This window comes from Dipodomys merriami, unplaced genomic scaffold (genome assembly GCF_024711535.1).
Source record: "Dipodomys merriami isolate MVZ:Mamm:240054 unplaced genomic scaffold, mDipMer1.0.p SCAF_28, whole genome shotgun sequence".
In the NCBI taxonomy this organism is placed as follows: domain Eukaryota; kingdom Metazoa; phylum Chordata; class Mammalia; order Rodentia; family Heteromyidae; genus Dipodomys; species Dipodomys merriami.
In genome coordinates this window covers 1,671,597-1,696,415 of record NW_027204270.1, presented here as the reverse complement: position 1 = coordinate 1,696,415, position 24,819 = coordinate 1,671,597, and the positions used below count along the sequence as shown (strand labels likewise).

The 24,819-nt window shown below is 56.2% G+C and overlaps 1 protein-coding gene across 3 annotated transcripts in view; it reads right to left on the bottom strand.

The window, feature by feature from the left end:
- The window catches only part of Prdm16 (PR/SET domain 16), a 300,472-nt gene that overhangs the window by 148,000 nt on the left and 127,653 nt on the right, over positions 1 to 24,819 (bottom strand). For all 3 annotated transcript variants that reach the window (XM_070037164.1, XM_070037165.1, XM_070037166.1), the window contains exon 3: positions 340 to 387. In XM_070037164.1, coding sequence (XP_069893265.1) covers positions 340 to 387 — 48 coding nt within the window. The remainder of the gene's footprint in view (positions 1 to 339; positions 388 to 24,819) is intronic.

The window sequence follows — 24,819 nt, the reverse complement described above, 5'->3', positions numbered from 1 at the left end:
TTCTTTTCACGTGAGTATCTAGAGACGCTAGCTAAATCAACATCACCTGCCTTGATGTAGTTTCTATGTGTCTGCGTGGCCTGAAGCATTCCCACGGGCCCAGAGTTCTCAAGAATTGGGATGGCACCACCTCACCTGCTTCTCAAAATCACAAGCGCCCCGCCCGTCACCCCTGAACCACAGCCCAGTGCAGTGACTGGCGGGCCCTGCATTGCTCGGGGCCTCAGAGCGCAACAAAATCCGCACCTCTGGCAGCCTAGGGGCACCTAGAAACTCACAGGTGCCCCATCAGGTGTCTGGAAAGGCGCAGGGGAGAAGACAGAGGACCGGCTGGCCTACCTTTTTGATGCAGCCCTCCTGGGACGAGACCTCTGTGTCAGCCAGCATCTGTTGCAAAACAAGTTTGAAAAGAGGCCGGTTAGTAAGGACAACATGCCAGCCGGGAGCGCAGTGGGCTGCCCACCGTAGGGGCAGGTCAGAATGTCCTCTGCCAGGAGACCTTGCTCCTCCATGCTACAAAACCAGGAGCTCTGTTGATGAGCAGCCCCTTTATTGTAACAGAGTGCTACCCCCCGCCATTTGCTGAGGACTGGAAGTATCCTCCAGGGCTGTCTCCTAACGCTGCCCCAAGCCCCGTTTCGCAGATGGAGCCACCCTGCCTAGCTCTTCAGAAGCTGTGTGGGACCCGCATGTGGGTCTCTAAAGGCATGCTGTATGTGTACTGCCAAATAACTCCACAGCACTCGGGGAGACTCAGAAGCGGGGGACAGACTGGCCAGCAAATGTGCTTGGCCTGTGTTTGTGCAGCCCGGGGCAGGTGCGGGGGAGGCGGGGATGGTTGGGAGTCCGCCTGCCCTCTGGGACTTCCAGTCTGGCTTGGGAGGCAGAGTTCAGGGGAGTCACAGGTGTGTCCCAGGAGAGTGGACCAGGTGGCAGGAGGAAGGCAGGGGGCACCACAGCATTCTGACATTCTGTCTCTGGGAAGAGATTCTAGAAGGACCGTCTCTCTCCCAGGCACTCAAGTGAAAGCAGGAGCTGTGGTGCACATCACAGGAGTACACTGGCACCGGTGAGCCGTCCACCCTCAGTGAGCCGTCCGTCCACCCACCGGTGAGCCGTCCACCCACCGGTGAGCCGTCCACCCACCGGTGAGCTGTCCACCCATCAGTGAGCCGTCCACCCACCGGTGAGCCGTCCACCCACCGGTGAGCCGTCTACCCATCAGTGAGCCGTCCACCCACCGGTGAGCCGTCCACCCACCGGTGAGCCGTCCACCCTCAGTGAGCCGTCCACCCTCAGTGAGCCGTCCACCCACCGGTGAGCTGTGGGCAGCACAGGACCCGCTCCTCCTTCTGCAGAGGATGAGGCTGACAGTGAGGAGAGCGTGTGGCGAGCCGGGCCTTCCTCCCTCCCCGGAGCGCCCTCCGCGAGCTTTCCTTGGCTCCATTCTGAACGGTTGTGGCATTTCGCCCGGCATCTCCTCTTAAAAACCACCAAGCTCCACTCCAGAGGGTGGCAGGTCAGCGACCAGCCCAGAGTGCTAAAGCTAAGCAAACTGACAAATTAGCTGCAGAAATTGGACTTTTCCCTTCTGGGTTGGAAGTGTGGCACATAGACTCACATACATAAATTGTAATGTCGCTTTCAGAAGAACAGAAACCAAGATTGAAACTAATACTTGAAAAAAAATAAAATGAGAAGTCATGGCGAATCCAAGAGTTTTTTTCCCTTCCCCTTCAAATTATGCCATGATGGACCGCAGTGGCTACAGCAGGTGGACGTGGCACTCCGGACATGGCTCCCCAAATGTGGCCCTCCCGACGTGGCTTATTTGCCTAGCTTAGCCGTAATATCAGGAAGTCAGCCCTCCAAATGGTGCGAGTACTAACCGAGTGGAGATTTTACATTTCTTTTCATTAATACCAAACCTGTGGTCTGGAAAGGAGCTATAAGCGAACGGGCGCCGGTGGCTCACACCTGTCATCCTAGCTACTCAAAACGAGGTCTGAGGATCACAGTTCAAAGCCATCCTGGGCAGGAAAGTCATGAGACTCTTAACTCCAGTTAACCATCAAAAAGCCAGAAGTAGAGCTGTGGCTCAAGTGGTAGAACACTAACCTTGAGCTAAAAAGCTCAGGGACAGTGCCCTGGCCCTGAGTTCAAGCCCCAGGACTGGCACAGGAAGAGGAAGAGGAGGAGGAGGAGGAAGAGGAGGAAGAGGAGGAGGAAGAAGAAAAAGGAGGTGGAGGAAGAATAAGAAGGAAGAGGAGGAGGAGGAGGAAAAGGGGGAGGAGGAGGAAAGGAAGGAAGGAAGGAAGGAAGGAAGGAAGAAAGGAAGGAGGGAGGGAGGGAAAAAAGGAAAGGAAAGGAAAGGGAGAGAGAAGAAGATGAGGAGGAAGAGACTGAAAGGGAAGAGGAAGAGGAGAGGGAGGGAAAGGAGGAGGAGGAGGAGCAGGAGGAACAAGAGGAGGAGGATGTGGACAGAGATGGCTGTGTGGAGATGGAGGCTGAGACAGGAGCCACACAGTCACAAACCAGAGGCTCTGGCACCAGCACCTAGAGGGGGCAGGACAGGAGGGTTCTCCCATAGAGCTCTTATGGTGCCTGGCTGTACTTGGACTTCAGACGTGTGCCTGCTGTCCTGGGTACATCACTGAAGGTGACGGAGCCTTGGCTGGAGCCCCAGCCAGGCCTAGGGCTTCGGTGCCTGCACAGGCCCCTTCAGCACACAGACACCTGCTCTTCGGCAGGGCTGCCACGCGCCTGCTGGCACACATGTACCATCCTGGATCCCTGCTGGCACACATGTACCGTCCTGGAGCCCCGGGTGCTGGGCGTTGGCCAGGAGAAAGCACTCGGTGGCCTCTGGTTGGATGTTTACAGTGTGGCTCCTTCCAATCAGAGTTGGACAGGCGGGAGCCGCAGTGCTGCAGGCCCACAGCCGTAGGGTCCATGGTCAGAACCCTTGAGGTGTCCACGGAGGCCACCGGCAGCCTCTGTGCTGGCCTCTGGGCCCTGGCTTCCTTGGGATTGGGTTGCTCAGCTGGGTTTTGGGATGTGGGTTGTCAGGCAGGGGAGTGAACCACAGAGGGACGGGGAGGAGTGTGGTTTGGCCTCCTCCATCACATGATGCTGGGCAGGAGGGGACACGGGGTCCACCGGCCACTCAGGGGAAGGCTGAGCCTGGACTGTGCAGAGGGAAGCAGCCTCCGGCAAGGGCAGGTTGCAGCCCCGTTCTGGAACTGCCTGCCCCTGTTTAATGGCTGCCTTGGCAGGTATGAATACCATTAACTCGGCCTCCTCACCGGTGGCTGACCTCGGGTGGAGAAACCGCCGGGCGCTCCCTCGGCCTCTGGGCCTTGGCTTCCTCCCCAGCCCAGCCGCTGCTTTACTGAAAACCCTCTTTCTTCCGCAGCCTGGCCTCAGCACATGCAGCTGGCTCGCTCACTGCTGGCGGTAACGGCCGCACTTGCGGCTTCGTCTCCGCACCCCGGCAGAAGTATTAGGTGTGTTTTGATTGAGCATTTTAGCCAAAAAAGCGAGGTTGACCTCCAGCATTTAGCTTCTCTTTGGAGTAGCAGTGCCAGGGGTTAGCTGAGTGGGGTTGGTCAAAACATCTTTTTCAACTCTTAAAATAAATACGCTGTTCTCCAAGGAGTCAGTGAAGAGCAGACATACACTCTTACAAAGAGACACATGCACGTGCAGACACATACGCACCATCCACAAACACACCCATGTACACACATGCATGCACGCAAATGCACACAAGTGTACACACACACACGCATAAGAAACACCCATGCATACACATCAGCATACACATGTACAGGCACATGCATGTGTGCACACATGGGCTCATATTCTCATAGTTCTGTGGCTCTGGCACACCCCCCCCCGGGGGGCTGGATTTCTGTTTCATGTCACGAATAGATTGCAAAAGGATTCCTCTCTTCACAAAAATCTCAGTAAAGATTTGAGAGCAGCCCTACTGGAGGAAACACAGACTAGTTCTGGTCATGAGCTAGGAAAACCAGAGAGATGTGGATAGAGGCCAGTATGTGTGTCTGCCCAGGCTGGCCTGTGGTAGACATGTCTACCATGCTGTCCTGTCCGATGGGGTTCCCAGAGCTCTGATGTATCCACCTTTTGTTCCTGGCCTTTGAGCTTAACTCTGTAACCTATATATCTTCTGTGCCCATTTCTGAAGGTTTCTTTGCATCCAAAGTCTTAGAACCTGTGGGAAGCTGATTCCAAGGCCTTCTCTGTGGGCAGGTGCTGAGGGCCACTGTAAGAGGCAGGGTTGATGGAGGCCCCCCCCCACACCCACCACACAGCCTGTGCTGGTCTGAGCATCACTTGCTGACCCATGGCAAGCTCAGCAGGAGAGAGCAGCCAACCTAGGGCAGCACAAGTGACCTGCCCCTGGTCAGTGGGGTTGGCTTCCATGTGGTCTGCCCTTCCATGAGGATTTTACACCCAGCGGACAGAGCCCTGGCTGCAGGATGACTGAACCTCACGTTTCAAATTCAGCCCCCCAGGCTGCCAGTGCCTCTCCTCTTTGGGAAGATGGAATGGGTAAGGAGTAGCTCTCATCCTTAAATGTCCTTATCTGTCGATGTCCTAAAATTGTTGCCAATTTGCCTGGGGTCAATATTGCATGAGAATCTTAGCACCGGGGTGAACTGGGGCTTCAGCCAAAGGTCATCTTGGGGTGGGGGCTGGAGGTTCTGTCATGGGCATCGGGGATGCCAGCTCTCATTTCTCATACCAGCCCTGCCTGGGGCAGGGCCCAGCAGCACCCCCTATTCCAGACAGGAAACAGAAGCCAGGGCAGTTGATGGCACAGGGTAAAGGTCAGGCTGCTGCTAAGCACGGGACCACGTTCAAGTCCGGGCCTCCAGCTCTGCACTTGGGCTCTGGAGGGTCACAGGCCGCTGGACGGAGGCATGGACAGAAAGTAGCCTCGTTCCTCCTATCTGGAGGCTGACCATACCTGGCCCTGGCCAGGCCTGTCCCAGGAGAAGGGCGCTGCCCACGGTGGGCGGGAGTGCCGGCCGGAGCTGGGCAGGGCTGGGCTGGGTGGCCGTCCACCCGCAGCCCCAGCAGGAACCTCGCGAGGCACCGAGTCCCCGACCAGAGCTGGCTCCCGGAGCAAAGGCTCCAGCGGTGTTGACACAAACTCTTGAGCTCGCAACTGGGAGTCGGGTCATATTTATTTATTTTCTGCATTAAAAAAAATCAGCTTGGCTATGTTTGAGCTTCAGAAATGATTTTTTTTTTAAAAGAGCGGCGGACACCGTTTTTTAGCTTTTTATACCTAAACAGATACTTCTCAGTTCTTTCAAGTGTGAGCTGCCCAATGAACGGGGCTCTCTGCACTCCTAAGAAAAATATTTACACAGCAGAGTCTGTGCAGCCAGCGACCAGCTCTGCAGCGGCTCCCCAGCTGTTTACACGCTCAGACCCTCCCCTCCCCCACCCTGCCGGGGGTCCTCCACGGAGAACCCCACCAGACGGAGGACCAGCCCCGGGTGAATGCATTCATTCACCCATTTTACCTTCTAAAGCCTCTTTGTTTGGCTGACCAGAGACCCCAGGCAGCGCTGCCTCCAGGACATGGAGAACAGCTGTAGGTGCGGCCTGCTTTCCCCAGATGCCACCCCGTGGCACCAGGCGCCCCACGGAAGTGTGTGGGCGTCACCTCTCCTGGCCAGTCTGAGCTGTGCCAGGGCCTCCTGCCCGACTCTCGTGGCAAGGGCTCACTCACGAAAGGCTGGCAGACTTCAGTCCCATGCCCAAAGGCTTCTCCTCAGAACTGGGCTTGCCCTGCCCTGCCTGGCCAGCATGGCCACACAGACCCAGAACTGGGCATGGCTTCCCTGACTTCTGTGTTCCAAGAACACCGTGTCCACGGGTAGCTCTCCACCTGGGAGTGCCGTCCTCTGCCAGATCCACTGCCCAGAGCCTGCAGCCACTGCCTGCAGGATGGATGGATGGGTGGATGGATGCACACATGCATCTCCAGGCTGCAGTCTCTATTCTCGGTGCACACCCCTTCCCATCCTTGCGTCACTGAGCACCTTGCCGTCTACCCTGCCTCATAGACAGCGTCCCGAAGACATTGAAAGAACACCAAGACGGCACACACCAGCCTTTATAGGGTGGGGGCAGAAACAATAGAGTCACATGACATAAAGGGAGGGGAAGTAGTGGGGAGGGAGCAGGACGCCTCCCCCCCCCGCAGGGCTGTATGGGGGTGAGGGGAGCCAACAAGGCTGGAGCAGAAACCAAGTAGCCTCCCCCAAACACAGAGAGTGCTTCTGAACAACACTGAGGTGCAGCCGGGGCCTGACGCTGGGCCTGACGGGTAGATGGCCGAGGTGTGGGGCAGAGGACCTGGGAGGACCGGTGGCTTGGAGAACTCTCTGGTCCCTGGGTGGTTCCGGCTGGCAGGTTTGCTAGAGGAGTAGGTGGGTGTCTCTCCTCTTGCCGGGTGTGTGTGTGGGCCCTGACCAGCCCTGCCAGGGGTCACCGCTCCCCGTATTCAGAACCTGTCTGGCTTTCCCAGCAGCGGAGGGAGAGGCTGCCAGGTGTGCGAGGGGGGCCACAGGCGGGGCACGCCGCACACTGGTGAGAACATGGCTCCCGTCGATGTATAAGGCTCAGAACGCGTACCGGAAGGAGGGCTGTGTTAGCTCCTCTCTACAGAGAAGGAAGAGGCTCAGAGACGTGAAGACACCTTTACTACATCTGCACAGAAGTCTAGGTGGACCTGGGGCTCAGGCTGATGGTGGGTCCTCCAAACAACCAAGGTGGGGAGCAGGCCTGGACAGCCACTTCATGGGGGGTGAGGCCCAGCCTTGGCCTCTGACCCCAGGCCACCCAGCATCTCCCAGAGCAACCCTGCACCTCTCTGATAAAGGACCCAGACGCTCTGGGCATACTAGCCTTGTTCCTGACTCAGCACCACTCCATCGGCCAGACACACACCCAGCCTGGGAGGCTGGCACGGTCATCATCCCTGCCCCAGAAGTCAGTGAGACCCCTGGAGAAGGGTACTGCTGTGTGTCTGCCGTACTGCTCCCTTCCTGACTGCCCAGCCTCTCCTGGGCTTCCCCCTCTGCTCCCAGGGGTGTGGGAAAACTGCAGAGGAGGTAACCTTGTCCTGACCTTGACTGGGCCCTCCAGTGTGGCAGAATGGGGACTGCAGCTAGGCTCACCTGCTCTTAGGATCTGAGAGGGCATTGCAAGGATTCCTGCTGTCTAGATGCCCCAGCCCAAGGCTGCACCTGAGACAGAGGAGCACCTGCAGGTCTGCTAGCTCCGCCCAGCTCCGCCCCTCCCTCGGCCCACGGCCCCGCCCACCCGAGGCAGAATTCAGTTCCATACCAGAGAGTGTGGCTCAGCCTGGGGGGGAGGGGGACACCCCATCCTGCCACCCAGTGCATTCTGGGTCTCAACTCCTCCAGTTGCTGGTCAGATCTTGCAAGACAGGAATCTAGTATCAGCTCTGCTCAGGCGTGGCTGGGCAGATCAGGCTTCCAGAGCCCCCAGCCCCTGACATCTTCTCAGAGATGGGGGAGCGCCACCGAGTGCCGGCCAGTGTAGTGGCCCTGGAAGGAGCAGCTGGCAGGAGTAAATGCCCTGGTAGGGGCTGGGACAGGCGTCAGGGGCCCCGCAGGCTTCTTATTGCAGGCGGGGGTATGGAGGGTCCCGCTAGGCCCTAAGCAGACCTCCTCCTCCTCCTGAAGACTGATGTCCCCAAGGAAGCGCATGCTAATCATAAGAGCAGATGAACACGTGACCCTCTGGATCAATGGCTCCTGACAGGCCCTCACTTTCAGTATCAGAGGAAGTGCTCATGGGTCTGACAGCCTCCCGCAGACAGTGCTGGGGAGGGGGAGCTCTGCAGAGGGCTTGGCTCTGGGTCAGGATGCAGTGCGTCCTGTGAAGGAACCGGGCTCTGGAGGGAGCTGCCCAGAACGGGGAATAACCAAGGGGCCTCTGCAGGCACCAGGCCCCACCACCTGGCTCAGCGGCCACAGGACAGACGCTTCACTCCTGTTACCTAGTGAGAGGCTGAATGAGTGGAAGGCAGCCTTGACCCTTGACCCCACTGACTTCCTACTCCTCCCTCCCCTTCCTGCCTTTCTCTACCTGCTCTTACCAACCCCGACATAGGAGAATCAAGGCAGGAGAGCACAGGAATCCTCTTGGCTGGGTTGCCGCCTGAGGGGAGGCAGACCCCCCAAGGTGGGGAGGGAGCAGACCCCGGAGGCTCCGTTCCCACAACAGGCACCGCCCTGAGCACCAATCAGATCTCCAGGATGCCAGGATAAATTCGGCTGCAAGCAGTGGAGCCAGGTCCAGCCCAGCACCAGCCTTGGCTGGGGGCTGCAGCCATGCGGGACCCGCGGATGGGTCTGGACGCAGGGACTGCTACACTAGCTCTCCGGCGGCCACCCTGCGGGGCCCCGGGCAGCTCTGCAGTGCCATGCCATGTTCTAGCCATGTCACCAAGGGACCACTGATGGCAGAAAGCTCTGGGAGCTCCCTGCAGATGAAGTGAGGAACGTGGACACAGTGCACCCAGGGAACCATCCCCACAGATGCTCATAATCTCCAAAGCTTCATCAGCCCGGTTTTGGGCTCAGGACACTTAAAGATGGCCTGTCCTCTCGTGGGGTGTTAGCCATTCCCTACAGAAACAACACGGGTGAGTGCGAGGTGCGGTGGCCTGAGCTGCCCAGGACAAATGCGGTATTACGCTGCTCACAGCTAGTGTCTAAAACAGTAAGCAGTTCGGGGGTGGTAGAATGTTCTTACCAGTTCTAAGAGGTCAGCATTTATAAAAACGGACACGGATACTTTTTGTGGCCCAGAACAAATAGACAAATATTCCCTTCTTCCCTTCCTATTTTCCTCCTTCCTTCTCTTAAATTCCCTCCCTCCCTCTTTCTCTCTCCTTTTCCCCTTCCTTCCCTCTCTCCCTTCTTTCCTCTTCCTCCTTCCTCTTTTCCCCCTCCGTGCTCTCCCGGTGAGGCTGGGCTCAGGCTCTCATCCATGCTGGACACACCACTCAGAACAGAACAAGCCTTCTTTGTGTCAGTCACACACAAGTCCCCCAGTTGCTTGACCCAGCCCCGAGCTCTGTCCATTGCAAACCCAGATTCACATCTGAAATGTGGCCTTGCAGCCCCCGCGTGGCTTCTGAAAGCTCCAGTGTACCTCCCACTCCCACTCACGGCCACTGAGCAGCCACCTGCCATCCCTGCTCAGGAAGGGGCACCCTGGGCGTCCTCCATGGCAGCCCAGCAGGACCACCACAGCCCCGTGAACCCTGAACCCCACTGCTTCCCAGCGGGGCCTTGCTGCCCGTGTGGGGAAGGTAAATCACTGTGTCGATGATTGGCTCTATAGGAACATTTGTCTTTCATTCCCAACCCTTTTTAGTTATAGAAATAACCTTGCTATCGATAGGATTATATTAATGTGCTTCAGCCTGACCCCGTTTATTGATAGCTTGTTTGTTAGGGTGATCTTTAATAAACATAAGTGGATAAAAAGGGGACATAGATCTCCTGGTGACAGCGTCTTTGTCACACACAAATTTGACAGCGTCTTTGTCACACACATTTGAGAGTCTTGAGACATGAGGTCTCAATTCCCAGGATTTGGGCTCTTCTGGGGTGCTATGAGAGATAAACCCTCTTATTGGGGTTTGGAGCATCTCCTCACATTCCAAACAGGAAGGAGTTTTACGCCCCTTAAATACAGCAGGTGGCGGCTTCTGGGGACAAGGAGCCGGCATCTGGACGTGGGCAGCCCGGCTGCACAGTCCCCTCCTGTCCCGCACCACAGGGCCCTTTACCGCCGCACCCCCTCCTCACACAGCAACACTCGGAACCACTTTGCTTTTGCGTGCTGCAACACTGCGAGCCAGAACGACGAATGTGTATGTGCCTACTCCTGGATGTAGCAGAGTAACAGTGTAGCCAAGCCGCCATGACGTCACTCTCCTCAATGCCCTCCGAAAACCCACAACATCCTTCCCCGGCCCCAGACAATGCTGACGCTCAGAGACACGGAGCCATTTGTCCAACATGACACAGCCCACTCTGCGGGGCATGTGCTGAGCCAATGTATTTGGCCTCTCTGCAAAACCAGTTAGATCAGGAGAAGCAGGAGGGCGGGGGGACAAAAGAAGCTGGGCTTTCTCTCTCACAAATGATCTGCTAGAAGGAGACAAGGCAGCAGAGTAAGCCCCGAAGGGGCTGGGGTTTGGCCACAGCTGTGGTGCTAACTTGAGACCCCTGTGCACGCGGGGGGCGGGGAGGGGCGGGGGGAGGCAGAGAGCCGACAAACAAGACCGCACACTTTCCTAAAGGGATGGACCCTGTAGAACAGCTGTGCCGAGGAATTACACGGTGATCTGAGACTGCTGGAGAATTCCAGAAGGCCCACCCCCAGTCCAAGAGGGGGAGATGAGAGGGGCAGGCAGGCAACAAGACCTCAGGACCACTCTACCTCTGTTTCCTAAGCAGATCCACGCATCCCACTTCTGCCGCTGTAGGTACGAGTTCAGCAGCAGGCTGCAAGTTCAGGGCTCAGCATGCTGGACATGCTGCAGAGCTCTGCTGGGCGGCCTGGCCTGGCCTGGCCTGGCTCCAACTTCATGGCCATCTGCCCTCAAGGATGCTTGGGGTTTCCAGAGCAATGCCATGATCTAGTCAACCTCTGCTCAGCGGGCCTCACGGAGCTTGCAGAGGTAGGGGCAAGGAACTCTGGCTGAAGGTCTTCCCACCCTGAAGTTGGCACATCTCCACACCTGGACAGTGCTGGCCAGCCCAGCAGTCGCAAGCTCTTGCCTTGGGATGGGATGAGAAGCGTTGGCACATGACTATGCTGATGAAGATGATGAAAGTGAAGCAAACGGCAGCCAGGCCCTACCCGTCAGTCCTGTTTTGAAACTTGGAAGAATGTCTCAAAAGATAGGCCTACTGTTCCTGGGACTGCCAGGGCCCACAGATCAGCAGCCCCTGCGGGGTTTAACCTACACCCCCAGATCCAGCCCAGCAGACGACTTGGTGCCTCAACTCCTGGTAGAGGTCAGTACTCTACTGCCCAATGGCCTAACCCATGCCACCGCTGGTTTGGGTATGGATTGTGGCTTTTACCTTTTTGTTGTTGTTGTTGTTGTAGGGCTTAAACTCAAGGCTGAGGTGCCTATCCCTTCATTTTGATGCTCTACCACTTAAACCACCCCTCTACTTTGGGCCTTTTGCTTGTTAGTTGAGGATAAGCATCTCATGGACTTTCCTGTCCAGGCTGACTTCCAGCCACCTTGCACACACTGTTGTCCACGCACCACCGTCCATGTACCACCTCTACACACCACCATCTACACACCACCATTCATGTACCACCATCCACACACCATCCACACACCACCATCTACACACTACCATCCACACACCACCATCCACACACCAGTATCCACACACCATCCACACACCATCCACACACCACCATCCACACACCAGTATCCACACACCATCCACACACCATCCACACACCACCATCCACACACCACCATCCACACACCATCCACACACAATCCACACACCATCCACACACCATCCACACACCACCATCCACACACCACCATCCACACACCACCATCCACACACCACCATCCACACACCATCCACACACCATCCACACACCATCCACACACCATCCACACACCACCATCCACACACCATCCACACACCACCATCTATACACCGCCATCCACACACCATCCACACACCACCATCCACACACCATCCACGTACCACCATCCACACACCATCCACACACCACCATCTATACACCACCATCCACACACCACCATCCACACACCATCCACATACCACCATCCACATACCACCATCCACACACCACCATTCATGTACCACCATCCATACACCATCCACATACCACCATCCACACACCACCACCCACACACCATCCACACACCACCATCCACACACCATCCACACACCATCCACACACCACCATCCACACACCACCATCCACACACCACCATCCACACACCACCATTCATGTACCACCATCCACACACCACCATCTACACACCATCCACACACCACCATCCACACACCATCATCCACACACGAATATCTACACACCACCATCCACACACCATCCACACAACAACATCTACACACCACCATCCACACACCACCATCCACACACGAATGTCCACACACCACCATCCACATACCATCCACACACCACCATCCACACACCACCATCCACGCACCACCATCCACGCACCACCGTCCACACACCACCGCCCACATACCACCATCCACACACCACCATCCACGCACCACCATCCACGCACCACCATCCACGCACCTCCATCCACACACCACTGCCCACATACCACCGTCCATGCACCGCCCACGATGAGCCGCTGTCCGCACATCACTATCAAAGGCCATGCTCTTCTTTGCTTATTTTTTTAAAGACCTTTAAAAAAGTAAAGACCATCCAGGTACCGGTGGCGCATGTCTGCAACGGTGGTGTGTGGACGGCGGTGTATGGATGGCAGTGGTTGGACAGTGGTGGATGGATGGTGGTGTTTGGATAGTGGTGTGTGGATGGTGGTGTGTGGATGGTGTTGGATGGATGGTGGTACGTGAATGGTGGTGGATGGATGGTGGTACGTGAATGGTGGTGTGTGGATGGTGGTGTGTGGATGGTGTGTAGATGGTGGTGTGTGGATGGTGGTGTGTGGATGGTGGTGGATGGATGGTGGTAAGTGGATGGTGTGTGGATGGTGGTGTGTGGAGGGTGGTTTGTGGAGGTGTGTGAACGGTGGTGTGTGGAGGTGGTTGTGGACAGTAATGTGTGGACAGCAATGTGTGGACAGCGATGCGTGGACAGCTGTGTGTGGACAGGGTCCGCAGCAGATGCACCATTACTCAAAGGAGAGAAGAGATGGAATTACTCAGGTCAGTTGAGCTGCGATGTGAAAGCAGCCCGGGCTTCCCTGGCTGGTCTACGGGAACGTGGCGGCTCCTCTCCCGGGGCCCGTTGTCCACAGTGCTACCAATGCTAAGTGCAAAGGCAAAACTCCCAGCATGTGTAACACCAAGTGCCGGGGCAGGGGGTAGAGGGAAGCAGGCCAGCAGGCAGTAGCGGCAGGCAGGCAGGGCTGCCGGACACTGGGGCGGTACCGCTCTGCCCATCTGGGACCTGTGAGGGGCCATTCTCAGCCTCGGCCTCCAGCAAGGAGGCAAGGGCAGGAAACTGGAAGCAGTTGACACCGCTCTCCGCTTCCTGTAGTTCCTTCCTTTTTTTCCCAACAAGAGGAAGCAAAACACTGGTCCGAGACAAGTGTCTCAGTGCCCTGTGGCTCCTCTGGGAAGGGCAGCTCTGGCCTCTGAGAGGCAGGAGCTCAGTGGGCTTCTGGCCTAGGCGGTCAGATTCAGGAGGCTGCCGTATGCAGGCTGCTGGGAAGACATGGTGGCACTTGAGAATCTGGAACGTTCTTGCCACTCTCATGTGGAGAACGATGTGGGATGTCAGGGTGTAGCAGGTGTTATGGTGTAGATCTGTCCCTTCGAGACCCCAGCTGCAGAGCTCACTGGGGGTCCTGACATGGTCTCCGGGGATTCCAATCATGTGAGGGGTCCAGGGACAGCCGCAGGGGCCACGCATCCTGCCCAGGCCACAGCAAGGGCATCTAGACAAACCAGACGCCACAGCCTTGCACTGTGTCCTCGCGGGTGTGCGGACTGGGACTTCCTCTCAGTGTCACCTTTCCCTGCTTCCTGATGTGTGGGTCCCTACTCTGAGGAACATTCTGGAAGCCCAGGTGGCTCCACCTCCTCCCTCCAGGCTGTTCACTGCCCACTGCCTCAGGGACACAGACACACACACATGTGCACGCGCGTGTGCATTTATGTTGGCTGACTTCCCTTTTCTTTCTTGTTCTGAGACTCCCCCTACTCCCCGCTTTCCTCTCTCTTCTCCCCTCTCCCCTGCTTTGTCGGCAGCTGCCAGAGTCTTGGGGCGAGTGGCTCCATTCCAAGACCTTGATGTGGGCGAGGTGGCTGGGGGGGACTGTGCTCCAGCCTGCGGGGAGAAGCCTGAGAGGAGAGGCAGGGGACCTGACACTCACGTCCTGTGAGTCCTGCAGCTGTTGGCCAACAGGGCAAGATCCCCATCCAGGGCAAGAGACAGAGCATGTGTTCCTGGCCATGGGGGAAGCTATGCCCCATGACCAACCCCCAGGCTCTGAGACCCCATCTGCACTGAACACATCTGCGGGGGGGGGGGGGGGAGGGAGGGAAGGGGAGGGAGGAGAGGAGGAAAGGGGAGGGGTAGGAGGGGAGGGGAAGAGGAAGAGGGAGAGGGAGAAGAGAGAAGGGGGAGGGGAGGAGAGGGGAGAGGAGAGGGGAGGGAAGGGGAGAGGAGAGGAGGGGCTCAACTCTGGAGAGCCAGGTTTGGAGTGAAGGTAGAAGAGCAAAGAGAATGCCAGTGGCTAAGACACAGAAGTTGCTTCTGGGCTAGACTGTTGGGTGAGGGCCCGGAGGTTGCCAGGGCGATATGAACCCTTGGGGCCTGAGGTGGTCCCCGCGGGCCAGCCTCCCTTCCTCTGTCCTCAGGATGCAGGACAGGAGTGATCATCGCCTTTGGCTCCCGCTGGGGTCCATCTGGGACTTGTCTCTCAGCGACGTCCCTCCTCCCAGGGGCTGGCCTAGGGACCCTTTCGGCCCCAGGGTGCTCCTCAGATTGGTACAACACAGCCTGTCCTCCTCACGACCTCCATCTTCTGTCTGCTTGGATTTAATGGTGGCCGTGACAGACACTCCTTGACTGACACCCCCATCGACCGTGAGCTGACCCGCTGTCCACCACAACCCAGCAGCCCAGGGAGCTGCAGCGGGCCGGCTGCTTCCCAGGTGACCGTGAGACCATGTGGCTTTCTGGGGGCCGTGGTTACTTCCCACTGTAAGAGAGGATCGCAGCGCAGACCTCCAGCCCAGGGGAAGACCAAGCCCAGATTCCAAGTCCAGCCACATTGCTTTTGCATCTGTGTAAAGGCAGAATTTCAAAGCCAAACTGCCACTATGTTAGGCGACTATCTGTGCTTAACAGAGTGGCATCCTTAGGGCTGCCCGGGGAAACGGAAGCAGAGCCTGGGGGTGCTCTCCCCTCCCCACCTCACACCCAGGCATTCTTTGATTAACACTGACCTTCCCTACATCCCGCCACCGCCGCTGCCGCCGCCGGCCAGCTTCTCTCCCCAGAAGACACTCTGTGCTTTCCCAGGGCTTTCCCCCGAGGGACAGAGACTTGTGTCTGGCCAGATCTTCCCTGGTGACTGTTGAGACCCTGCAAAGTATGTCTGAGGTTCCTGTTGACCCAAGCAGCCTGGAGACTGACGAGTGATTCTTACCGTCCTGAAGACCTTCCCCACCGAAAAATGACAATCAGACAAGACAGTGACAGCTGGGCAAGGAGCGCACAGCTGAAAACAGAGACCTAGAGGAGGAACGAGCCTGGGGCTCAGGTGCAGCCCCAGCCGGTTCCTGTGGGTTCTAGCTGGTTAGTGACTCTCAGGAGGAGACCAGAGCTGCATGGCTAACTGGAACTCTAGCTCAGGAGCAAGTTCTGCCTAGGAAAACCGGTGCTGGAGACCATTTTTGCAGTGGGGTTTGCCATCATTTAGAATCATGGAAAGTGTTTTGGGGGAGGGTGTAGACCTGGGGAGGTGGGGGGGGAGTACAGAAGTGGCCGGAGACTTTGGTTTTTCCCTTTCACCAACCACTGGATCCCAGACCCCCCCAAGTCCTTTAGGCACTGGGCACTTGAGAGGAAGGCAGAGTCCCCAACCTGGGCACCGCCTGGCCCTGGGGCTGCACAATTCTGCCGCCACGCAGCATCTCCGGTCAGGGTAGACATCACAATCTTTTTACCCAATTTTCCAGCTGAGTTGACGGAGGTCTGTGAAGGTCAAGGAGCTTGCCCGGGGTCACTGAGTAAAACAGCTAAGCCTGTGGCCTCAGGACAAGGAGGCCGGGCTCTGGTCCCCGTCCCTAATCATCCAGCCAAAGGCTCTTTCATAAATAATAGAAATAACAGGGCTTCATTTTTCCTGGGAGGACCAGCTCCCGAGCGGCCACCAGGCCACAGGCCGGCGTGTGCTCCAACGCTCGCAGGCCAGGGCAAGGTGAGGCAGAAGTGGTAGGAGACAAGGGGCTTGGCACACCAGTTTTGGCTCCCACGAAGGCATTAATTTGTAACAGACATGCAAAGAGCTGGAAAGAGTGCACGCGCTCCCCACACAGGACAAGGGCTGATTACTCGTTGCTGACAGTTATTAGCCTGTTATTAAACGTATGAATTGCCCCTTTCATACCACATTGCCGATCCTTAAAGAGCTTTATGAACTAACATTAACCAATCCAATTAGCAAAAGACACTGTATTTGTGTAATTAGTAATTTGAGGCTTTGTTCTGTCTTGGTCTTAAAGAGAACAGGCATTGGATGTTGATTAACGCGTAACACTGTACAATTAGGAGAAGTGGTCGGAGATTAGCCGGAATGTTCTCGCTCCCTAGGGTCTCCCGTGAAGGGACCCGGGTCTTGCTAGGATGTGCAGGGGTTTATGCTTGTGGCATTTAAGCAGATCCGATTGCTTCCTCTTGCCTCTGCAGTTGGCACGGCCTTCCACATCAGAAGGGGAAATATTTATTTTCATTACAAATTTAGAGGCTGAGGAGAGTGAGGAACCTTGTTATTAAGTGCTCCAAGCCCAATTCTGCAGAAAATCTCAAAATCCAACTTTGAGTATTGATTGCAAGTTTTTTCTTTCTAATCAGTTGCCAAAAGGAACATGGTGGGGGAAAGACATCTCAGAGCAGCCTTGCCAAACGGCATTTCTGTTTATGTCTCTGAGCGAGCAGTTACATCTCAGAGACGCAGAGCCGGCCACGGTGGGCCCAGATGCTGCAGATAAGAGCAGCCCGCGGGCTGCTGCCGGGAACACAGGGATGCCAGGCGTATTTTGTAGCCACCTTCCCTCACCCCAGTCCCCAGTGGAGGCCCACTGAAGCACAGTGCTGAAATCTCACCTGCATGATCTGCTCCAGGTGGCATACCCCCATGACAGGGAGGACCCCGCTTTCCCCTTGGGGGAAACTGCAGAGCAAGCTCCGTGGGTCTGAATGATTTCCTTAGCACTTCCAGGCATTTCTGAGTTCTGGGCAGTCCCTGGTCCGTGTTCAAGCCACAGCTCCCAGTCTTACCTTACCTATGGGTACCTGAGCAACTAGCATGATGGAGGGGTTTGGTTTCAGGTACTGGTACTGGTACTGGGGCTTGAACTCGGGGTCTGGGTGCTGTCCCTCAGCCTTTTTGATCAAGGCCAGTAGTCTACATTGGAGCCACACCTCTACTTCTAGCCTTTGGCTGATTCATTAGAGATGAGAATCTTTCAGATGTATCTGCCTGGACTGGCAGATCCTCAGATCTCAGCCTTGTAAGCAGCTGGGATTACAGGCCAGCCACTGGAGCCCTGTAATGATGGGTGTAGAGTGGTTGTCCCCCTCCCCCATGGGCCTGCAGAGACCTAGGTTCTGGGTTCACTTGATCACCTGAAGCGCAGACGCAGGCAAATCAGTCAGATCTGTTCCCACAGGGGTAGACAAGTTAACAGTTGCACCCTGTGATCAGACACACCTGGGGCAGAGCTCTAGCCCTGCGTGGAGCCCAGATGTTGGGCCATCCAGTCAGTTACCACGGACTTCACCCCAGGGAGCAATGCGGGCAGAGCCCTGTTTTTGTTCCGAGCAGGCTTCCCATGTGTATTTGTGCATGAGTCTCCGTTCTACACCAAAATTGAAGTTGCGAAGCCTGATTCCTTATCTGCGATGTTTTTCATTTCTCTCTGGGCCCACGCCCACCCACGCGTGCCTGCGTAGGCATCACGTTGGGTTTGTCTGTAGAAACAGGATGCACGCCCGAGAGGCAGTGGGCAGCCCTCCCCGCACCAGCCCTGCCTTCCCGAGGCCGCTAGAGATCCAACCACACAGGCACGCTCGAGAGGCAGGGCCGACAGAGACCCGGGTGCAAAGAGCTCAGAAACCTCTCCAAAATATTTGGGTTTGTCAAAATCCCAAACCACCCCTCGCCAGGCAGTTTTCCTGCTAGTGTTTGAGCCCGCGGGTATTTTAAAGGAAATGAAATCCGTGTGTTTCTGATTTATTTATACTTAACTCATCAAAATGCTGTTTTAAAGAGCTATTTTGTATCCAAAATGCCCTTTCTGCTTTTTTTTCCCCCTTTCCAAACTAAAAGCCCTATTCTGCCAAGCAAACATGACCTTAAACTCCAATGTTCTCAAGGTTCTTTTGAAAATCAAGTTCATGATGTCCAAACCGACTTGAACTGAGACCAGAGGTGCCGCTTAGTTGCCACCCCTGGAGACACACAATGACTGGGGTGACACATGTGACCTCTTTGCCTCTGTCCCAAGTGTGTGTGTGGGGGGGAGGGGGGTACTGCCACCCATCAGAGTCCCCGGATATTGTATCCAAATGACAACAACTTCTGAAGAATCCCAGAGAGAAGACCTTCCAGGATCTCCCTGTGCTCCTGCCCGAACCAAGTTCAGGGTCACCTGGAGACCAGACAGAGATCAGACAGGGGCCTGTGAGCATTCCCTTTCTGGTCCCGTGAGGCCCACAGCATCTGGTTTATACCTGGACCATGTCCCGATTCTTTTACGTCACTCTCCTCCCTCAAGATGTCCCAACATGGGCGTCCAGGTGTATGCACACAATTATAGTAAAAAGCCAATTCAGGATAGACACAGGAAGCTTCTGCCACCACCCAGAGTATGCATGAGAGAAAGGAATCGCTCAGCTGAAAGCTGGGGCACAGCAGGCCTCCAGAGGCAAAACAAATGGGTACTGGCAACACTGTCATCTGACCTATAACACCAGGGCTCACGTTATATTCTTTTGGGTGTGATATTTATTTCTGGCTGATTTCATGCCATGGAGTTCAATTATGAACTTGATTGCTTTTTTTTTGGTGCACGATATAAAATCCTTTATTCTTGCAGCATTTAATTGTGTTCCTTGGCAGATTTGGTATTCATCACAGCCCTGCTGTCCTCAGCCACAGAGATAAACCATCCAAGGGGCAATAAATGTCCACTCTGATTATAGATGCTTTCAGGGAAATTGATTATCTATTTGAGGGGCGGAGCAGACTGATATATTGCGGCCTCTTTACCTGACACAATAGCTTCTCTGGAAGAGAAATTTCTCAATCGCAGCGATGGATTTTCTATTATCCTTAACATCCTCAAAAGTGACACCCGTTTATCTTCATATTTGAAAATAAAGAAAAAGACTGAGACGGAGTGAGGAAACTGGCCTGCTCTCTCACCCATTCACAGTATTTCAAGTTAGAAAAAAAATCAAGCAGGAGCTAGGTGCCAGTGGCTCACGCCTGTAATCCTACCTATTCAGGAGGCTGAGATCGGAGGAGGATCGAGGTTCAAAGCCAGCCTGGGCAGGAAAGTTTGTGAGACTTCCCCTCCTCCCCAAAGAGCTAGAAGTGGAGCTATGGTTCAAGTGATAGGGAGCTACTAGTTGGTACAAAATAAAGCTCAGGGACAGTGTCCAGGCCCTGAGTTCAAACCTCAGGAGTGGCACAAAAATAAAATAAATGAAAACACAGCAAGGAGACAAAACACTGAAAGCCAGAAAGTAGTATGCTTCCCTGCCCAAGCTTTTCTTTACTCTGCCTTTACATTGCTCAGCTGGGCTCCCAGCCCTGCTCCCAGCTCCGGTACCGCTGTGGCATCTTGTACCAGGTCTGTGATCCACTAATAGATTTGTTCCTAAGGTTTGTGATATCATATACCAGCCAAATACTCAAACACATGACACATTTCCTGCAGCCCATGGCAGGAAAAGCAATCTTTTAGATAGGTCTAATTTGACCCAATGGGGAAAAAAATCCAAGCAAGTTTCTTTTAAATCTTGGCTCTAGTTGGATGGCCCAAAATACCCTTCTTCCTTTTGTCACAGGGGTGAGAACAATGTGTGTTTGCACCAGGGCACCTGGGCAGGGTGCACTGGGCTCCACCAGCCCAGGAACTTCCAGGACAGAAGGTGAACTTCGGCTCACCAGAGCCGCTTCTATTAGTCAAGAGATAACAGGCATTATAAACTAAATAAAATAAAATAAAATAGGAGTTTGCTCACCACAAAAATCGATAGCAACTGTAATCAACACCGCGATTAGCTGTGCCCTCGCTGTGTAGGTCCAGGCTGTGTTCACTTGATAATTCCTAACAGTGGAAGAAGGCCTTTCTTCTGGCTCTGGCCGAGGCAGGGCCACCCACAGGTGCATCGGTGGGCAGGTGGTTCCCTCATCTAATGCAGCCTGGCATCCGTACCCTCCAGAGCTGCAAACTGGTCTCTGCCTCGGCCAAGAGCCAAGGGAACTGTGCCCTAATGAGCTCCTTTAGGTCAAAGGGCTCAAGCTTTGGGGTTTGAAGACCATGAGCCGGGCAATTACAGGCGCAGGAAGGAAGGGATCAGAATCAGGTTCAGTGTCAGCCAAAGCACCGGGGCCAGCAGCCCTGGTACTGCCAGAGCTCCGCCAAGTAGCGTGGCCTGGCCGATCCCTAGACTCCATGCCCTCGGTGTCAGCCAAGCCCAGGCACCGGCAGTTCTGGAGTGCAGCCAGGACACAACACAGACCTTGCCCTGCATGGTAGCTGGTGAGCCAGGCCTGGAGGTAAGCTCTGCCGCCTGAAGAAGTCACAGGTGACACTTCCTCCAGGGGGCCAGGGTGGGATGGCTGGGGATGGCTGTGGAGCCTCCTCCCGCAGAAGGGAAGGAGAGGCCTTCCCTGAGGAAGAGAGGCTGCCCGTGACACTCTGCTGTAACCGGCCCTTCCCCTGGGAAGGCCAGGCCTGGGTGTCTTCTGCTCTCAGGTTAGTTATTTGCTTTGGGTGAGTGATGGGCGGGAGGGAACCTGCGCTCAAGGTCGCAGCACCTGCTCTGAAGGCAGGCCCCTCCTTCTCTGCCTTCTGAGTCTCATGTCAGGAACAGGAACACGGTGGGGATCCTCAGAGGCCCCGAGATCTAGGGAGCGGCTGAGTGACAGACGACCTCATGAGCTCTTCCACCCCATGTGCGAACCCCCGCAGCTTTGCTCTGCACAGGGTCCTCTGTGCCAGCAGCTCCCAGATGACTTCCAGGCTCTAGGGTTCCAGGTGAGGGCAAATTCTCCACACCCAGGGAGGTGTGGCTGGGAACGTGCGCACACGGAGTCTGCTTGCCCGGGAGCACATGTGTTTAGTGTGCACGCATGTACATCCACACTGACATGCTTGTCTGTGCGTCCCATGCCCCCAGCCTCCAGACAGCTCAGGGCCAGGCAGGAAGAGGCTGAAGAAAATACCATGTACTGAAGAAAATATAATTTCCATAGACTGGGTCCACTCCAGACAAGGGATTCCCCAACAGTGTGGGCTGCTGGCTTTCTCCACTTTATTGCACTAAGACAACATACCCAGGCCACTCTTTGCATATTTGGGGAAGGAAAAGCCCTACACACCTTGTCAGATTCGATTGTCTCTGTTACTCTGTAAACCAAAAGCTGGCAGAGGTTAAGTAACTAGGACACACAGCGGGACGCTGTGCCCTGGTGAAGCCATGCCCGGATGATGGGGGACTCCAGCCCTCGGCTCTCGTGGTAGAGTTGCTGTTACACCAGAGACCAGAGCCAGGTAAAGGCAGTGGGCCCTGCCGGGACCTTCGCCCAGCATGAGAGTGTTCTCCAAGGTCACATTCGATGCCAGAGTTGCACGTGGCTGGTCTAAACCAGATCTTCACAGTGGCCTAGGCACCAGATCCATAACTGTCCCCACTTCTGGCCTCCTCCTGGACTGTGGGAGTGACTCATGCTCCTTAGACAGGGTCTCCTGGGCGTGGGTCAGACCCTGCTTCAGCCCCCGTGCACTGAGCAGGCGGCAGAAGCTTGCTTGGCTGCTCCCTGCACTAGGCGGGGCTGGTGTCCTTTCCTCCCCAAGGACAAGACAGTGGGACAGGGTGGAGCACCATCCTCTGAGGAGGGGAGCAGGCTGCCCGAAGCCCGCACCCTTAGCTGGCTGCCATCTTTGGGCTTCTCTTTACTGTGTGACCCTCAACCACCAATGGCATCTGAGACCATCCACCCTGCCCTGGTCCCCGACACGGAGAGGAGGCTGAGGGGTCTTGACCTACCCAGGCACCTCTAGACGATCCCAAAGGCTATCTCTTTTTGCTTTTTGCAGGGGAGAATGCAAGTAGCCCAGGTGGGCAGCAGGATGTAAGGAGGTGATTTTCTGGCTTTGTTTAGTACCAGTGAGCCCAGTGCTGCTCCGTGTCCTGTTCTGAAGCCTTCCTGATCTGGTCAGAGGCCCACCAAGCTGATGGGATGGGGGGGGAGGGGTCAGGCATCTCCCGCTGTGACCTGGGGTGACTCTGAGAGGACTGACACCAGCTCCTGGTCACCCCACCGATGACAATGCTGGGAAGCCACAGCCCAGGGCAGCTCTGTGGGAAGGGCTGTCTGGAGGAAGCGGCTTCAGGTCCACGGAGGTGCGTGGAGGGACACACGGCGTGGGCTCCGTGGGGGGAGAGAACGGGGTGCTTTTATCCCCGCCCGTGTGGGCGCATAACGGATGTCTGCTCCGACGAGGGTCTGTCTGGAGTGGTGGGCAAAGCCGCCTGGGTCTCGCGAGAGTCCCCCGGAGGCTCCGCCGTCTGAGGTTGCGTGGTCAATGGTTTTCAGGGGAGGCTCATTATTATCGAGCGCCAGACATCTGTGGCCTGCACAGTGCTGTCACATTTCCCCTGGGAGACCCCGGCAGTTCCAGGTCCCTCTCCCCCTCTAGCTCAGTGTATCTCGATGGCTTCACGCCCACAGGAATCTGCTATGTTGAGAAACTCACTGGAGGCTCCTCCAGGCAGAGAGCCCTGCCCTGGACTCCTAAAGGGGTGAAGCGGGGAGCCATTTGCTGGGGCTTCAAATGCCCCGTTGGAGATGCAGCCAACTCAAGATTTAACTATTAAGTCCAGGAGAACATTATCTGCACCAAATCTCCTGGGTACAGAGCCATACCAGGCTGGGGAGAGGAGCTCATCGCCCCGCAGACAGGCCAAGAGAATCATTAACCCAGCTTCCGCCTGGCTCCTTCCTGAAGATGCTTCCCAACCCCCCCCCCCACACACACACAGGCCCACCAGCCCCGGCCCTCCCCTCCCACGCCGGACGCTCCCCCCGCCCAGCCCGGCACAGCTTCTCGGAGAGGGGAAAGAATGAGAAGGCAGGTCCTCGGGGAGCTGGCACCGCAGACAATGTGTGTCTTGTGTGAGTGATTCAGCGCTGTGGCCAGTCAATCTGGTTTCTGGGCCTGCTGCCCTGACCCTCTTTAGAGCTGCTGGCTCTCGTCGGCACAGTGTGAAGCATTTTCTTTCACGGCACTGACACTCCGCAGATTGAGACGTCAGCCTGGTCCAACTGCAGCAAATTAGCAATTTTTCTTTTGCTAATTGGAAATAAAAATGTTTGCCGAGGGAGCCGTTTGTCGGCATGCGGTTTTCGGTTTCTGTGCACCGGGAGGCTGCGTTAAAAACGCATCCCGAGGGGCTGCCTGCCCATGGGGCGGGGGGAGGGGGGGAAGAAGAGGGGGCTCACCGTAAATTCTAAGGGGTCTCCTGGAGGTAGCGCAAGGCACCACCCTGACAGCTCCTGCTCCGAGGGCCCTGGCCGCCCCCACGTCCCCACATCCCCTCCTCTGGGGAGCAGGCCAAGGGCCATTGTGTACTTTCATGAAGCCATTAGCTGGGGCAGGTGGCAAAGCCGTGAGCTTGTGAGGAAGCCCGTTAGGGAAGAGCAGAGACAGACCCAGGAGGGCTCCCACACAAGTTTCCACCTTCTCAGCTCAGAACGTACTCCCCACCCCCGCCCACCCCCCAAAAAAAAGCCCAGCGGAAGAATAAGACTTTCAAAGCCACATGCTTGGGATCCAGCAGCTGCTCCACCCCACCCCATTCTACAGTGGGGGAAGACCTAGCATCTGGGCAAGGAAAGGGGAGGCGCATGCCAGGCGGGGCTCACGCGCCCCGGGCTCTGAGCGCAACCCCATAAACCAGACGCAAGGCTGTCTGAACGCAAGGCAGCACAGTGGTGATCTACCAGTACACTGGCCCGGCCACGCCCACCCGGGAGCCCGCACACACGTGTGCATGGCTGAGCGGTAGCCTGTCCCCTCGATGGCCTCAGCCCTCAGCCAGCGTGTTGAAGGGTACTCAGGAATCCAGGGCTTCAGGCCAGCACACAAAGGGTTATGGAACCCCCCTCCTGCTTTCTGATAAAGCATTTGACAGCCATGCCTAACAATTCTTTCTGCTAGGATCTTTTCTTGATGTCTTTATGTGAATATGAAGCTGGAATGAAAGGCCGTGGGGGACCCCCACGAGAGAGGAAAAGTATGAACCAAGGGCGAGGAAGGAAGAGGGCTGGGGGGGTTCCCCTGTGGAGGGCCAGGGCCTCCCCTGACACCCGCACCGGGCTCCAGGAGCCCTTTGTGAGTGGGACGGAGTCCTCTTCCTCGCTGTGACAGCAGCGTTTTGTTGGCGAGGGACGAAGCAGGGGAGTGGGCAGCGAGGGCGCGGCCCTGGGCTGTACATTTGGGCCAGGGGTGATTAATGGCTCCATAC